An 18,054-nucleotide genomic window follows, 5' to 3' on the forward strand; every position below is an offset into this window, starting at 1 on the left:
TATCGTATTTCCAGCATACAGCTGTGTGTCTTGCCTCAAAGTGATATATTATTATAATGGATTTATCGATGTGTGACCTGACTGAGGCTTTTAGCGCAACTACATCCTCATATGGAGGACTTATGAACTATTTTGGAGAAAGAGTTGATGTTTGGCAAGTGTTTGTATGTATTTATAGCATTTGTGTGTATTTCAGACCTGTTCATGTTGGTGTAGATCTGCAATTTGTGTTCTGTTTGCTGCAAAGAGTTCTGTATGACATGTTTTTATGCATTCAGAAAAGTAGTGTTGGTCTATTTAAGCACACGCTCTCCCCCATGTTTTAACAGTCCCCCTCTTTGTTCTCTGCAGGCAGATGCAGCCACCAGCTTTCTGCGTGCAGCTCGTTCAGGGAACCTGGACAAGGCTCTGGATCACATCAAGAACGGAATCGACATCAACACAGCGAATCAAGTAAGATTTCATTGAACTCGGTGCAACAGGTCTCAGTAAAGCTGTTTGTGTGTATGCGGGAGCAAAGAAAAGATGCCACCCACAGATTTCAATTAGCAAAAGAGCAAATTAAATCAGGGCTCATCAAAACCAATTACAAGTTTTATTTAGCATTCGCAGCAAGTAATAGCAGCCTGTGCAGAAGTACCTCCTCTGACACCAAATCCAAAATGAATTTCTTTGTTTTCTTGAATATCATTTTATTTTTTGGGATGTAGCTATTTGTACATTTGTGTTTGATTTTACCTGGAGTGTAAAGCCAGTGGCTGGAAGTCTAAGCATGTTCTCTGCAGGATTCAAGATCCATTCTGAAAAAAGTGAGAATTAGAAGTGTGAATACAATATTTAACAGAGAAATATTGCTCTGTATAAATAATAATACTCTTTTAGCTACACAAATAAATTAACTCTTAGTGGTACGTACTGTTCATTAAAAAAATGAAGAGTCACGCTGAGCCCTGCAGCAGCAGACCTGTATTGCTTGAGTTGTTAATGAACCTTGGGAGAAGTTTCCAGTGGTGCAGGTCTGGATGATATATTTTATATACTACGGGAGGGTCTAAATTCATTATGCTGTATGAGTTCTTTTCCTTGAATCCCACCTCTGATTCATTCATTCATGCCTGCGGGCAGCACATTGGAAAAAGTAAAGAGATATGTCTGCTTGCGCTGGTCCCTTTGCTCAGTGCCTTCTGGCTATTGCTGAGCATGAAATATCGTATACTGAGAAGCACCACTGTCTGTGGCATAATATATGAAGGAACTACCCCATTGTTAGACCAGTAAGACATACCTACTGTTCATGGCCAATAGCATAGCCGCGGGGTCGCTTCTGGGACTCCAACCACGAATGTTTTCTCAAAAGCCCCAAATCTTTTAGATTTTTAAAAACAACTTCAACTCTGTTTTCCCATCAGTCTCTGCAAATCAATGGAGCCAAAGTTCTGTTACTGGGCAAACTATCACCATCTACAGGTCCGCCCTAACATTGTCATAGATGGTTTATGTTACCTCAGTGAGCAAATTGTGCTAGTTAGCTCAACAACTAGCTTATGAGCTATGGACATAACAAAGTTCTTCATAAAAACTCAATCTTCAGTAGGATCAGCCAGTGAACCGTGAACGGAGGAGTGAAAGAGAAAGCGAAGAAAAGAATGAAGGAAAGAATAAGAAATGACATTTGTGGAGTAAACAAGTGAAGAAGAAGAGGGACATGAGATGAAATGTGTTAAGAAGAAAGGAGTGAAGAGCAGAGGAGGAAATGGGAGCTGAGATACCAGAAGCAGATGTAACAGAATAAAGATTTTAATCATTTTTCCATCTTAAGTTCTCAAGTGTGGAGCTGAGAGAGTGAGAGAAGTTAATGAGAGGAGGAAAAGAGATCCGAGTGACCAGGAGCAGATCAAAATGTTCTGCTGTTGGCCTCATATTCAATTCAGACACCATTTACTTGGTATTGTCGGGATCCTTGATTTGCAATTAGAGCAGCCCACATTATTATGGTGTGGATTCAAATGTAGCAGATTTGTCATCTAAGCATCTTTCTGTGAACTCCAAATCCCTACCCCACCTGCTGTATGTTACATAACATAAAAATAGCAATATCAGACCATTTTTGCCTATTTGCCGGTGGCAGGAGTGAAAATTAGCTACCCTCAACATTTGGAGCATTTGGAGGTAGGCCAGAAAGGATGCTTATCCTGGGCAACTGTCACGTGTTTTCCCAGAGAAGATGTCATAAATAGCCTCAAAATAGCTGTACTCACTATGTCCTTGTGTTTTGTACATTACTTAAATACATACTTAATGCTTAATTACTTACTCCAACAATAGTATGGATACCTTTATGAAAGCACTCTGCGATGAGATTAATTTTTCATGCATTATATGAGTGTGATGTTCTGTCTGTCAAGGGAGCTTGCAAGCATGGAACTTCATGGAATCAAGAATTTGATTGTAAATAAAAATAGATAAAGAGATATTATTGAAAAGTTTGGGCGTGGGAGAGTATGGAGCTCCTTTTTAAAAAAGTTAAAGGCTTTCCCTCAGTAAGAAGCTCATGGTTTATGAAACAGATTGAATTTAGACTGGTACTTAGCTGCTTCATTTTATTCCTCTGAGAGAGAACAAACTGTACAAACTGTGGTTCTGGTCTTTAAAGTAACTTGAAGCAGGCCTTGAATGCACCACATAATGTCACCATAATCTCAATGGAATGGCATTCTGCAGTATCAGCAAATGGTGTAAAATAAAAGACCAAAAAGAAAATTAAAAATTCACAACTCCCAGACCTCCTGATTCTCCATCCTTGTGTAAAGTGGTGCGCATAAATAATTAAGCATATTAGATTATAGTTCCCTCAATCTTCGTCCCTACTGTCTGCTGTCTTACACCTTGTTGCATCATGGCCCAAACACTGCAAATTCAGGTGACTGAATGTCCTGAATGTGAATATATATATATATATATATATATATATATATATATATATATATATATATATATATTCACATTCAGGACAACTGAGTCCTCCATATATATATATATATATATATATATATATATATATATATATATATATATATATATATATATATATATATGGAGGACTCAGTTGTGACAAAATGAACAATCATATATATATATATATATATATATATATATGTGTGTGTGTGTGTGTGTGTGTGCTTCAGATACATACACTAACTTCATGGCGTGCCATCGTGTTAAGGACAGCTGTGGAGTGGGAGTGATGTTTGGTGAATGAATTGACAAGTGCTGTTATACACAGACAAAACACTGTCAGCGAGATGGGCATTAAGAATCCCTGAATCGGCGTTGATGTGTGCAGAACAAACACACATGCACCAGAGAGAGAGAAGATGACATACTGGAGATACAGTAGATGACTGCTGAATATCTATCTATCTATATCTAAATTTTGCAGTTTTCTTGGGTTGTCAAAATCTTTGCATTAAGATTGCAAAGATTTCGATGAAATAATGACTCTTGATATGATCTGCAATAATTGCATTTCATACCAGCAACCTTGTGACCAATTCTATTTCTAAATGGCATAAATGAGATTCTCTAATATGAATTATTTCCCTCCTTTTCCTTGTGCAGTTCTCTCTTTCTGTCTTAGGATTTTTTATTTAGCATTATATTTATGGGTTTTTCCTGAGGACTGGGGCAAGGACAGAGGTGGTATTTTTATGTGATTCTGCAGCAATAACCTGTCCTTGCTATAGCTAACAACCCTGCAGCGTGTCTCCCTCTCCCACTCTCTCCCTCTGTTTATCCTGGCATCAGGAATAAATGTACATAATTCACAGATGTAGGTGTTTGCGGATGGGGTGCTAACAGGCGTTGAAGGTGTTATTTTTGTGTTAAAAACCAAACTGAATCTGTGTTTTGCTTTCTTCCCATGAGTGCACAGTAGATGTTCACACACTACAGTTAAGAGTGTGTGTGTAACTGCCACTAAGATACAGTTTCTAACACTCTGCGCATGCTCGCAGGGAGACGGTGTTACCCATTTGAAGTGAGTGACGCCGCAGTATGATGAGAAGCCTGTGAACGGCATGGATAATGGAGACTCCTGGTGGTTAGGTTGGTTACAGCAGGCAGGTTGCAGCTCAGACTTCACTGATGCGTGTAGCCAACCAGAGAGACAGACAGACAGATAGACAGACAGTGTTGATACTGCTCCCGCCCCCTACCCCGCTCTCTTCCTTACTCATCAGTCTCATAAGATTGTTCATTTTGTCACAACTGAGTCCTCCTGCTGTCATTGTGGGTTTATCAGTTATTTTTAGAGGTACAATAACTAGACAAGTGGTGTTGTGCACAGCTGGAGAAAACTGGCATATGCAGCAGTGCTCAGGGGGGCATGAGGCTGAAGGGTACGGCGTGGATCCAATCAGCCAAGTGCTTTCATTTAAAAACAGATGGAATGTGAACTTGGGAGTCCGAGGATGGTCCAGCAGCAGAAGTCAAACACGTTACGGTCTGGTTTCTCAGACCGCTGCACTAATGCCACATTTTGGCAATGAGATACTTCATGTCAGCGCTTGTGGCCAACACCACAATGATCACGGCCAAGGTGAGGACAAGGCCAGAGGTGGCCAAGGTTGGCTTTGGAGAGGTTTTCTGTGAGGTCTTTGCACAGATATGTTCGGTGAATTGATTTACAGTTGCTTCGTGTGTATGTATCATTACACTAATTCGCTAAACCACAACCTAACTCATTCTGTTGCCCTGAGAGCTGTGGTATCACTTTTCAGTTAATGTGAAATGTGATGAGAATAATCCTAGTTATTAACAGGATTATTCTACTATTACTGAAGCTTTAAAATACTGTCAATCCTATGTGTAATTGAAAGTTCAATAGTTTATTACTAATTGTTAATACTTTAATAGGAGTCGGTGATAACTTTTCAGGGAATATTGGATCATATCTGCATATGTTTCTTCTAACTCTAATGTGACTAAATCTCTGCTTTATCCCTTCAGAATGGTCTCAACGGGTTACACCTGGCCTCTAAAGAAGGTCACGTCAAAATGGTCCTGGAGCTGCTACACTCTGGCATCGAGCTGGAAGCCACCACCAAGGTACTTTGTTCCTTTCTTTGTGCTCGCTGTGAGGGAATTTTCTATCACAGGCCTTCTGTACAGTTAGGCACCCCAAGGTCTCAGGGTTGGACAACACAGAGGCCTCAGACACATTAACATAATATTTGGAGGCCATTCTAGCAGACAGCAGATAGGAATTCTCTCCCCCTGTTCTTACTACGGAGGTAGCCAAGGTCTTATAGATAAACTGTATAGACTGATACCAGACCAATTCAAAGAGGAATGCTCGAGGTGACATTTTAAAGGAATTAGGTCAAAAGTGTCCTCAGTTAGAGGGTTGGATGTCAGGGCATACATAGGTATGGTATGAGCTATTGTTTGGTTTTGACTATCCAATAGAGTACCAGAAATGTAGGAAGTGGGTACAGAATATCCATAATAGGGAATAGTTCAAGGAGTAGAAAGGAAAACATGTGACATTGGGGGTATTAATACACCCCATTAGAAGGGACATCTTCAGAATTTGGTGTGGCACTACCTTGATTCACATTGTGCACATTGTGTTGCTCATCAACTTCTCCTTGATGCATCAAGCCTGCAATAAATACCTCTGCGTAACACACCTGAAGTCTCCTGGTGAACTCCCTCCTTCAGCTCACAAGAATTTCTACCACACTCAGTAACCTAAAGTGGCATTTCATACTGAGCTGAGGTGAATAAAGAACTGTCCCACCTTCCCAACACATTTGTTAGCTTCATCTTACTGTAGCTAATTCAGCTGGAGTGCAACTACGGAAACCACTGTAGCAAGCATCCACATGCTAAAGTGCAGCAAGTTTAGCTAAGTGCAGGCGCCAGAATTTTTTAGATCATGTTATGCCACCAGAACTGGATGCAATGTTTAAACCAGGTGGACCCAAGTGCAGCACACATGCTCAAGAAGTAACTTAGAAAGTTTCATGCTAAGTACTTCTAAGACATGAATTATGGCAGAAGGTAAACTAGGAGAGATGGCCACGAGGAGAATTGATAGCTGGCTGTGCAGGGTGCAGTCCCCGGGGGGGGGGGGGATGACGAGGATGAGCCGATGGCTGGTCGGCAGAGAGAGGGACAGTGTGAATGATGGTGGAGAGAAGGCAGGTGGCAGCGGGATGAAGCACGCAGGCTGGCAGCTAAGGGAGATCTGGAGCACAGGAAAACACAGTGCTGGCTCAAGGAAAATATCACAAGGAGCGAGATCACGATAGTAAGGTTATGCCTGGGAGGTCGATACCGCAGTGGGCGACAGTAACATATGAGCAGAAACATGGATCGTGACACTGGATGAATTTTTAACAAGCTTTTTAATAACATACATTATTGAATGTGGCTTTCAGTGTCATAAGAGACATTAAAGGTTTAATTGAGACTTTTGATCTGTCACCTCAGGGTCGACATGTAGCTGTTTTTTTTTTCCTGGAAAAATTTTGGAGGGACAAGTTTAAGGAATTATCAGTTTTCCTGTAAGAAAAAAAAAACACTCACTAAACTTACTTTTTACATATTCAAACACAACATGTAATTTTTCCTCAAAGCTAGTTTGTGTCAGTTTGAACAAAACTGTACTGCTTTCATCACCACAGTTTTCATCTTATACACTGGATGAGTACAAAACACTAGCTTTATGGAGGCATAGAGATCTAGGCCATTAGGTTGTAATCATTTCCCTCTCATTCACTCTATTTTTCCTCTCTCTCTCTGTGTTTTTGTGTGTGTGACCTCCAGAAAGGGAACACAGCTCTCCATATCGCAGCGCTGGCAGGGCAGGAGAAAGTGGTGGCTGAGCTAGTCAACTACGGTGCCAACGTTAATGCCCAGTCACATGTGAGTCACTGCAAGGCTGTGTGCAAGAGAAGAGTCTGCAAGGCTGATAAACATCACGTCTAACGGGTCGAGGCTCGTGTGTATGTGTGGTTTTAACTATGCATTGTGTCTTTGTGGCCCAACAGAAAGGGTTCAGTCCTCTCTACATGGCAGCACAGGAGAATCACTTAGAGGTGGTCAAGTTCCTGCTGGAGAACGGTGCCAATCAGAGTCTCCCCACTGAGGTACGTCTCTTCAAACAGGCCGTTTTGATTGTGAGCCTATCTGAGGTTCATCCAGACCAGCCATATATAAAAGTTGTTTGTTGGGAATGTGTTACATTGTAAAACTAATCAACTAATTTTGTATATTGTTCAGTCTGAAAATCAAATTTTGTTGTAACAAGCAAATTACCTGCAAAATGCCACATCTCTCACTGGCTATAATTATGAACAAACATTACGGGATCATTTTCTGACAGACACGAGGCCCATTTATAAGCTCCTATGTTATGTATGAAAGACATTTTGCCTAATAATGTTTCATAATGGAACATTATTCTGATTGCAAGTAAGTAAATGTCATATTTTTCCCTGTATCTGCTCCTAGAATATGATATGAAATGGTGTCCCTTTCACTTTGTCCCCTCTCCATCCCTCTTTTCCATTGCTTCCTTGCTCCTGCCTCTTCCCCACTTCCATATCTCCTCTTTTTTTTTTCTCGTCCCTCCATCTCCTTCTCTCGCCGTCGCATCTCTCAGGATGGCTTCACTCCACTGGCAGTAGCCCTCCAGCAGGGCCATGAAAACGTTGTGGCACTACTCATCAACTATGGCACCAAGGGCAAGGTCCGCCTCCCTGCGCTGCACATCGCTGCTCGCAACGACGACACGCGCACTGCCGCAGTGCTCCTGCAGAATGACCCCAATGCTGATGTTCTCAGCAAGGTATGCACACCGGTTGACACTGATGTACTGGTGGAATGGTTTACTTACCGTGCTGTGGCAGTACAGTCAGTCAAAAAGGAAAGAAAAAGAAAAGTACATTGCATAAGCAGATAGAAATACAGTCAGAATGCAATTTCCATGAATGAACATTTCTTTCTAACTTTATTGTTATTATCTCCACTCATATATCAGAACACACAGTAAATAAGTCACCTGGAAAGCTTGCAATGCTCGACATACTTTAAACGGCAATATAGCCCACAGGGACTGGTAGGGAGCAGAATAGTGACATGTCCGTGCAGGTGTGAGCGTCTAGATCAAAGAAAATAATGTGTCCTGATGGGTGGCGGGTAGATGATTTATGTGCACATGCAGATTCGGGTGACTTGAGAGCCAGTCCATGCGTCACTACCCCAGACACACCTGGCAGAGATCTGCAGTCCTCTAGTTCAACCTGTCATGCACGTTGTAACCTTGTTTGTTGACATTGATATAAACAGACTGCAATTATCCTTATTTACACGTTTATTCTCACACCTTTCCATGGTGTGTTTCCCTCTGTAGACTGGTTTCACACCTCTGCATATTGCAGCCCACTATGAGAATATGAGCGTCGCCCAGCTGCTGCTGAACAGAGGAGCCAATGTAAACTTCACCCCCAAGGTCAGTTTATCTCAGCTGTGGTATCAAAAACGACGTCTGGGAGGAATGATGGATGTGGTTCACATATTGTGTGCTGAGGGAGGAATATTATGAAGAATACAGGAATCTTAATACTGTCTCTAAACATTTTGCTCTTTTCACTAGCTTCCATGACAGTTTTGTCTTCTCATGCCTGCATTGTGATTTCATACGATGATGATTATTACAACTGACTCATTTCTTGTCACTGCTTCTCTAGAATGGCATCACGCCCCTTCATATAGCCTCCAGGAGGGGTAATGTGATGATGGTCAGACTACTGCTGGACAGAGGTGCACAGATCGATGCCAAAACTAAGGTAGCATCCCACTGAGCTCCAGTCCACCATCCCAATATCTATTTCCCTCATCTTTTACATCATTTAATACTTCTCCAATTACTCTCCGGTCTCTCTCTTTCTTAACTCATCTCTTCGCAGGATGAGCTGACTCCTCTCCACTGTGCAGCCAGGAATGGTCACGTTCGCATCATTGAGATCCTGCTGGAACACGGTGCTCCCATCCAGGCGAAGACCAAGGTAGATGAATTTAATGAGGCACTGCAATCACTGCTGTCTTTTGGGGTGCTTTGACATTGTGAATCTTGAGCTGAATCTTAGAAAATAATCTTAACTACTGAGTGAAAGTCCATCAGAAAACAAAGCAGCTTGCTCTTCTACCTAACTTTTCCTGCCTCTGTCTGTCCCATTCTTTCTCTGCTTACAGAACGGTCTGTCCCCCATCCACATGGCAGCTCAGGGGGATCACATGGACTGCGTCAGGCAGCTACTGCAGTTCAACGCCGAGATTGATGATATCACACTGGACCATTTAACCCCTCTTCATGTAGCAGCCCACTGTGGTCACCATCGGATGGCCAAAGTCCTACTGGACAAGGGGGCCAAAGCCAATGCACGTGCTCTGGTAGGTTTTTTGTTTGCTTTGTTGACTTTCAACAATCCCTCAAGGTGGTCATAGCGACTGGACGACACGCAAGTGAAGACGGAGCTGAAGACATTCAAAAGCTTAAACGGAAAACCAGTCTTATGCACCACATCAAACAATCAGCTTCACTATATGGAGACAACCGTCATATGAAAGTAATGCTGGAGAGAAAATTACATAATTTTGAAACATTTAGTCAAACAATCTTAGGTTCAAAAGTCTTAAGTGGTTCTTACTTCAGGACTGCACACGTGTGTCGCCTAGTTATGCACCTTTTCCTCTGTGTTTCAGAATGGCTTCACACCTCTCCATATTGCTTGCAAGAAGAACCACATGCGGTCCATGGACCTGCTGCTCAAGCACTCTGCTTCCCTAGAAGCTGTCACAGAGGTGAGACGACGTGACCGCCAAGAACACAGTCTGATAATGAACAGTTTTCTCCCACGTGGAATTCATCAAGCACTCCCTTTCTTTTGTAACAAACATATGTTTGCATTTTGTGTCTGTATTTACTGCTTCTTACAGTATATGCGTATTTAAGGTCAAGGAATGGTAGAATATGTGTAACTCATTTTTACATTGATGTAACACCCATCTAATGTCAGTGTCTTCTGTCTTGAAGTTTCAAAACTGGCTATTTTCTGATCGTTAATAGGGGCTATTTTCTGTAATGTGTTGATATTGAGCCTCGACTCTGTCTGTGTTTGCATGTGCAGTCTGGTCTCACTCCTCTACATGTAGCAGCATTCATGGGCCATCTGAACATAGTGAAGAACCTGCTCCAGAGAGGGGCTTCACCTAATGCTTCCAATGTGGTGAGACCCTTTTTTTCTGTCCCACAACTCAACCACAGTCCTTCTTATTTTCTTGTCTTCTAAATCACTTTCCAGCATTGCCAGTTGAGTGACTTAATATTTTGTTCACATGTACCACAAAAAGGTAGCACTCTGCGTGTTCATATTAAGAGAGTGAATCCCACACTGAATTCAGTAATTAATTACTTGAGAGGATTAATTTCGTGGGTCAAACGTTAAACAATTAGCCATAGATGGATTAAGTCCCTTTTTCGCCGGCACAGGAAGTGCTGTTAAAAAGGATATTACTAAATGAGAATGAATTGTTTCTAAATGACGGAAGTTAATAGACTGGTCTGAACCATGAGCCCCGATTTGAACAAGGTTGATTTAAACACGATTTGTTTCAAATTAAAAAATTAACTTTGTCAAAAAGTAAAAGAAAAACTGATCATAAATTAAAGATTAACAACAAATCATGTTTTTCTGTGTGGGCTAGCATAGAAGTACCTAGTTTACAAATTGAACTATTCAGCAATATGCAGTATACAAATGGTGCACTATTATGTCATTCATTTGCCTGTATTTGTTTACAACAGAAAGTGGAGACTCCCCTCCACATGGCCTCCAGAGCAGGACACTGTGAAGTTGCTCAGTTCCTGCTGCAGAACGCAGCACAAGTGGACGCCAAGGCGAAGGTATGAGCCATGTAGTCGTGTCAACAAACTTTGTGTTATATGTTTGTATCTGTTGCTGCAATGCAGTATTTCTTGGGGAGGTCATTGCTGCCTTTTGACCTGCAGGAACATTTTCAGAAAACATAATACAATGATGCTATGTTCCAGTCAAAGTCAGTGGTTGAAGCTCCAAGTTGTCCTGAAGCCAGCATTAGCAGACATCAGTGGCAGATTTCAGTTTTACTTCATTACCCGCTGCTTAATGATATCCATTTTCCTTGTTAAAACATAAATGAACCTCTTTCTCCTTGTGGCCAGGATGACCAGACCCCTCTACACTGTGCAGCCCGCATGGGCCACAAGGAGCTTGTCAAGCTGCTCCTTGAGCACAAGGCCAACCCCGACTCAGCTACAACTGCAGGCCACACGCCCTTACACATCTCTGCACGTGAAGGACACGTCCACACCATTCGAATCTTGTTGGATGCTGGGGCACAGCAGACAAAGATGACAAAGGTAAAGCAGAAGCCATTCATATAGCCTTATGTTACATTACCTCACTTGATGTAATGTCTGGGACCTTTTTGTGTATTGAACTATCCAGCAAATGCATCAGTTGTAATTTCCCTACTTCAAGAGCACTTCCTTGTTTATTTTATGCTAAATTATATCTGATCAATAATTTTCCTCCTCATCAAAAATGCCTATTTTCTAAACAATATAAAAAATAATTAGGAAGCCTAGCCTCTCAATTTGGTTTTCCAATAACCCTGAGTGCAATCACAGGCATGGCTTATCTCTTTTTATTTTGTTTTCTTTTGAGCAGAAAGGCTTCACTCCTCTCCACGTGGCATCTAAATATGGGAAGGTGGATGTGGCGGAGCTCCTTCTGGAGAGAGGAGCCAACCCTAATGCAGCTGGGAAGGTGAGTCAAGCTGTGCTTCCTGTAGTTCGGCTCCCTGAAATACACAAAAAACAATAAAGCACCTTTTAAAGCAGCCTACATAGAGATGATTTATCATGGTATGTGTTTCATATATACATGTTTTGGTGTATTTTTGTGTATATGTCTATGGGTTTATATGTGTATGTACATGTGTGTATGTGTGTGTGTGTGTGTGTGTTTAACAGAATGGTCTGACACCCCTTCATGTGGCCGTCCATCACAACAACCTGGATGTTGTTAAACTCCTGGTCAGCAAGGGAGGATCTGCACACAGCACTGCCCGAGTAAGATGCTCACATATGCGTGTGCGCATACTCACACAGGCAGGCCAACACCGCATGTCAACCCATCACTGACACACATGCCAAAACAAATCAGTGCGCCATACATAACCATTAAGTTACTGACATGATAATCCTTGTGCTCTGAAGCACTCTGTCAGCGCTGAAGAATTTATCTAAAATTAGACATGAACTGTGTTAAGAAAAGTGATACCCAGTGTGTCTGTATGTCCTTGTTTCTCGCCTCAGAATGGCTACACTCCCCTGCACATAGCGGCCAAGCAGAACCAGATGGAGGTGGCCAGTTGTCTGCTGCAGAATGGGGCGACGCCCAATGCCGAGTCCCTCCAAGGCATCACGCCCCTACACCTGGCTTCACAGGAAGGGCGGCCTGACATTGTGGCCCTGCTCATCTCCAAGCAGGCCAATGTGAATCTGGGCAACAAGGTATGATATTAGAATGGAGTGAAATTTGATATACAGTGTGTGGCTTTTAACTTTCAAAAACAGGGTTGAGCAAAATGATGGTATATACGGTGTGACAGTAGAAATTTGTCCATTGTTACAAATTTGGCAATACCACAGCTATCCCTTAGTGTTTCTGCTATATATTTGGGCAGGCTTTGTCGCAAATCGGGATTAGATTCTTGCGTGATGTTGCAATTTCTCATGTGGATCTCAAAATCCACAAAAAAAAACACAAAATCCAGCTGCTTCACAAAGTAGAGCGATTTAGCAGAACTGTTTGCCATGTTTTCGTATATGCAGACGTATTGTTCATGGTCTCCTGTCCATTCCCTCTGTCTGTCAGAATGGATTGACCCCTCTGCATCTTGTGGCTCAGGAAGGTCATGTGGGAATCGCTGACACATTGGTCAAACAAGGAGCCTCCATTTACGCTGCCTCACGGGTAAGTTACACCATCTCCACTGGTACACACAATGATGCAACCGGTATTATTAGCTGACTTGAGTTAAAAGATGATGCTGTAGAGGGAGCCACAGGATTTTACAGTAAGCTGTCATAGTCATGGAAGTGGATAACAGTTGAATATAATTTGATTTCTTTATTTTGTAAAAGTAGGTGATGTGTCTTTTTAATGAACACATAATTTCTCAGACTGCTTCTGTTTGATGTCTTTTTCCAAATGTGGATGCTAATGTTCCAAGCTGTCTGTAAGGAGGCATTAATGAAGCTACTGAACAACAGCCAACTGTCTCTCTCTCCTTGTCCCAGATGGGCTACACACCCCTTCATGTGGCTTGTCACTATGGCAACATCAAGATGGTGAAGTTCCTTCTGCAGCAGCAGGCCCATGTGAATAGCAAGACAAGGGTAAACCATATCCATCTCATTTGTATAACATGACTATGTTGATGACTATGTATGAATACACATGAGCCTAATGACTCACTCTGTGTTTTTATTTACTTCTTTGATGTTTGGTGTCAGTACTATGAAGCTTTATTAAAACACTGCAGTCTCCAGGAATTAGTTAAGCGGTATGAGTAAGTAGGCTCGGACACCGTTGGTATTAGTATCAGGAGTCAGTATCATAGATGGAAATGCTGCTTTCTCTGTGTTTCTTCTTCTGTCTGACCACCCTCTTTGTTTCTCCAGATGGGCTACACCCCTCTGCACCAAGCAGCTCAGCAGGGCCATACCGATATTGTCACCCTGTTGTTAAAACACGGAGCCCAACCCAATGAGATTACTTCGGTGAGAGACAATACCTTACCCTGTCGTGATCTTACTCTCATTCCTTCTGTACCTGCACATTGATTTCTCTGAGAAAATATAAAAATGTGTCCTGTTGATAATGTGAGAATAAATAGGACTCTTTGAATGCATCGCTCTGAGGTGATATCTGCGAATGTGATTCAAATGGCTTGACAGACATAATTTAGTTTAAAAAACCTAATTAATTGTCATTTCTACCAGGAATTGAACAAGCTGCTTAAGTCCTGGAAAGGTGCACATGGCTCATTCATATGAACACCATCATCTGGCAGGCATGACAAAATGTTCAATGCTGGCCACATATTCTGAAGGACGATGGTCAATAAGCAATACCGTATTGTAATACCACTGTACTGTAATGCCATTAATAGCTCTGTGGTGATTGTAAGCAGTATGAACTGTTCAGGGAGATTCTATCATATGATACATATGAGTATCCCTTTGTCTCCAGTCAACATTCATCCCTATATGCGGATGATACTGTATTAAATTTTTGCAAATTGTATCATATTCCCCTGTTGACATTAGAGATATTTTCTAACTTTAGTAACATATTGCTAATATCACATTGACAGATGTCAACCTACTGAAGCATAAATAACATTTCTTAAATATTTGGATTTTTGTCGTGGACAATGGTCAAGATGTTACATGTCTCATATTATTCAGATTTTTCTGTAGTCTGGAGGTTTGAACATGCATTCAGTTTTTTATGCATACATGCTATATATTTACATACACATACATACATACTATCTATGACTATATGTCTGTACACACATACATGAATTGTGATTTAATGTTTATCCACTTTCTGTTTCTTGCCTGGATTTTGAGAACTGAAAAGTTTATCATATTATGACATTATATAGCAAAATAACATGTGAAAATGTACTTTTTAAAGAATGCTTTTCTTTAAAAAGAATGAAATGCTTTTTATTTTTATTTTAAAAAATCTCTGGAAATATTTTGCCTGATGTTTCTCATCTCTCCCTGTATAGAATGGGACATCTCCCCTGGGTATTGCTAAGCGGCTAGGTTACATCTCTGTCATCGATGTGCTGAAACTGGTTACTGAGGAGTCAGTCTCCACGGTGAGCAACACATCATGCGTGGTTCACATGGTTACACGAATACGCAAAGAAGTGGCCTTGACACACAGTGACTCAGATGTTCAATCAAATGATTGTCTTGACTCGATCAGATTCAGCTCCCTCACCTGCATTTTCCATCTACTCTCCTCTCTTTCCTTTCCATTTCACTCGTTCCTCTGTCCCTGCATTATCTCCTGCTCTTGCAACCTCCGTCTGCTCTTCACAGATCACGACAGAGAAGCATCGAATGAGTTTTCCTGAGACAGTAGATGAGATTTTGGATGTTTCTGAGGATGAAGGTAGGTTATCCAATTTGATAATGTTAAAAACATCCACTGTATATCTTTGATAATTCATTTTCAGCTCTGATTCGTTATTGTGGTAGTTGGAGACTGTATTGGAGGTACACTGACACGTCAAAGTACCACCATGAGTTTATTTATGTATGTGACTGTTTATAACACCCTTTTCCATTTGTTTTGTAGGGGTTGCCCAGCTAACCTTAGGTAGGATTGTGTCTGTATCTCTGGCTTGTCCGGTCCGGTGGCTCGTGAACTTGTGCCTTCGTTGCAATTGCACTTCCTCATTTTCTCTGTGTGTCACTAATTGTCTTTTCTAATCAGTTTTGCTGACTCTGTCTGAAGTCCAGCCCTCTTCACTCTGCTCTGTCTTTATCTTCTGTATCTTTATTCTCTCCCTCTCGTTCAGAGGTTTATTTACAAAACTGTGTCTGCTCTTCATCAGCATGTCATCACGACATTTTCCTTTAACCGGCGTTCAATGCACATCTGTTCGTGGACTCATTATTGACAGATCTCCAGTATTTAAGAGACAAACGACTCCCTTCCAAATCCAGTCATTTTGAAAATGAGTGCGTCTACCGTTAACTACCTAATTGATCAATAAGCTGATTACACACATGCTGTGCCCCAGCTGTGACACTCTCCTGCAAACAGCATGTACAGTTGCTGTTCGTGCAGTCACATCAAATCAGATCAATGTCATTTTTACAACAGCATTTTGACACGCAAGCTCCATTTTTGAATCTATTTTTGTCCTTGTGGTACTTGTTTAATTATATTGCTTTCTTCTTCTTTAACATCTTGTTGTCTACCTGTGCAGCTTATTCTAATGAATGTTTGTCTGTAAGCAGCTCTGTTGTGTGAAGTGGTTTATGGTTTTCTATTGTTGCTATGATTTCAAAATCATTCCTCCTTAATAATTGAGGTATTTTCTCCCACACAGAAACAACCATCACCACATGTGATTTCATCTTTAATGGGCATGCTCACTAAAAAAAGCTGTCACCAGGTGCCTTGCAGTTTGCCGTCCATGCAGTGTCCTAAACTGTGTTAATATTCACTGTCTTACCGACCCTCTTCTTTCATTCCTTTGGTTTCCATTAGCTCTGGTTGTTGTTGGTTTGACTCCATTGCTTAGACTGAAATATTTCAGATTGCTCTGTGGCCATTTTTTTCTGTGGTTTCATGAAGGTGAATGGATGGGAAGCATGGTGGTGCAACGATCACTACTTTCATCTATCGAGAATTGAGTCAAGTGGCAATATTTGGAATCAAGTGGAGACATCCACCACAGTTCAAGATGCTCATAAAAAAAGAAAGAAAATATCAGAATGCTTTTGGGGAAAGGGTGAATTCCATTGGCAGTTGAAAAATTTCTAAAATGTATATTTGTACGACTGAGTAGAAGAACTTGAGAATTGAGATCAGCATCATTTGCCCTGTTTTCCCCTGGTCTCGTCCATTTCTCTCTTGTTTATGTGCAGCTTTCCAGTTCTCCTTTTTTTTCCCCTCTTGGCTCCTTTTCCACCTTTCTTACCTTTCAATTTTGCCCACAGGAGACGAGTTGCTCGGGATGGATGGAGCACGCTATTTGAAGCTTGATGACTTTAAGGACCAGGACGATGACTTCCTCTCCCCAAAGAAAACCCTGAGAGACTTTGAGGGTGGCATGGGTACCACGTAAGTCACTGTGTACTCACCTTTTTGCTTTTGTTTTTTCTGGCAGTTGAGGGGTCTGCAGACCATAATTGAGATATGTGCTGGTTTTCATTTGTTTTCAATAATACCAAACATAAATCTTGCAAAATGAGATCGAGGGAGTCAGTGAATGGCTAGCATACATCATTTACAGCATCTCTGTCCTCAATTATGAGAAGAAGCAGGATGAGATTCTCACTTCCTCTCCTGTAGGCCATATTCTCCAGCTATTCCCAGGATCCCTTGTGTGTCCCCAGAGACTGTACTACTGGATCAGGTGAGCTTAACTCATGATGTTTGGACGGTGCACTACATTTTGTCAGCATGTGTTTCGCTGTCTTATTGAAGACTGATATTAATTTGTAAAAGTAAAATAGACACAATATTAAAAAGACTAGACTGTGGTTTACTCTCTGCCTGTTTCTGTATATCATTTTCTCTCTCCTCTCACTCCCTTCATTGTGCTGTATTTTTATTACCACATTGTCCTCTCTTTCTCCTTTTCCCTGCCTATCTCTTCACTGTCATTCCGTTCTGCTTTTATCTGCCTCTTAATCTTAATCTTTTCTGTCATGGTTGTTTTACTGCCTCTCAATTTCTCACAGCCTTTCGTCTTTTCTCCCCTCTCTGACCTCAGCACACCCCCATCCCCCTGCCAAAAGAGTATGATGAAGACTCTCTTATCCCGAGCAGTCCGGCTACAGAGACTTCAGACAACGTCAGCCCTGTGGCCAGCCCCATTCACACTGGGTCAGCGAATAAAACATTTTGCTGCATGTTAATCCTCATTTTTCATTTTATTTTTGTTAAATTATGATCTGGATTGATGTTGCTTGTCAGGCTTACCATATAAAGAAGGGATTTTGGCAGATTCAATGAGGTTATTAGTATATTGCTTCTGATATAGGAAAAAAAAACACAAGGGATAAGATGTGTTCACTAACATGACTGAGCAATGCAGCACTTTGTTGAATCATCCCTCATCTTTCACTGATGTTATGAATTACCTGACATCAAAACATCAATGATGATCATTTCAACA

The 18,054-nt window shown here is 41.3% G+C and overlaps 1 protein-coding gene across 16 annotated transcripts in view; it reads left to right on the plus strand.

Moving 5' to 3' along the window:
* Positions 1-18,054, plus strand: part of ank1b (ankyrin 1, erythrocytic b) — a 65,522-nt gene that overhangs the window by 29,409 nt on the left and 18,059 nt on the right. For 11 of the 16 annotated variants that reach the window (XM_070988997.1, XM_070988998.1, XM_070989003.1 and 8 more), the window contains exons 2-26: positions 352-453; positions 5,008-5,106; positions 6,832-6,930; positions 7,056-7,154; positions 7,670-7,855; positions 8,420-8,518; positions 8,757-8,855; positions 8,976-9,074; positions 9,262-9,459; positions 9,772-9,870; positions 10,197-10,295; positions 10,874-10,972; positions 11,270-11,467; positions 11,778-11,876; positions 12,083-12,181; positions 12,428-12,625; positions 12,990-13,088; positions 13,415-13,513; positions 13,799-13,897; positions 14,920-15,012; positions 15,239-15,311; positions 15,498-15,518; positions 16,871-16,994; positions 17,226-17,289; positions 17,650-17,762. In XM_070988997.1, coding sequence (XP_070845098.1) covers positions 352-453; positions 5,008-5,106; positions 6,832-6,930; positions 7,056-7,154; positions 7,670-7,855; positions 8,420-8,518; positions 8,757-8,855; positions 8,976-9,074; positions 9,262-9,459; positions 9,772-9,870; positions 10,197-10,295; positions 10,874-10,972; positions 11,270-11,467; positions 11,778-11,876; positions 12,083-12,181; positions 12,428-12,625; positions 12,990-13,088; positions 13,415-13,513; positions 13,799-13,897; positions 14,920-15,012; positions 15,239-15,311; positions 15,498-15,518; positions 16,871-16,994; positions 17,226-17,289; positions 17,650-17,762 — 2,756 coding nt within the window. The remainder of the gene's footprint in view (positions 1-351; positions 454-5,007; positions 5,107-6,831; positions 6,931-7,055; positions 7,155-7,669; positions 7,856-8,419; positions 8,519-8,756; positions 8,856-8,975; positions 9,075-9,261; positions 9,460-9,771; positions 9,871-10,196; positions 10,296-10,873; positions 10,973-11,269; positions 11,468-11,777; positions 11,877-12,082; positions 12,182-12,427; positions 12,626-12,989; positions 13,089-13,414; positions 13,514-13,798; positions 13,898-14,919; positions 15,013-15,238; positions 15,312-15,497; positions 15,519-16,870; positions 16,995-17,225; positions 17,290-17,649; positions 17,763-18,054) is intronic. The other 5 variants (XM_070989000.1, XM_070989007.1, XM_070989008.1 and 2 more) reach the window with 2 other exon arrangements.

Source organism: Chaetodon trifascialis, chromosome 20 (genome assembly GCF_039877785.1).
Source record: "Chaetodon trifascialis isolate fChaTrf1 chromosome 20, fChaTrf1.hap1, whole genome shotgun sequence".
NCBI classification, from domain to species: Eukaryota; Metazoa; Chordata; class Actinopteri; order Chaetodontiformes; family Chaetodontidae; genus Chaetodon; species Chaetodon trifascialis.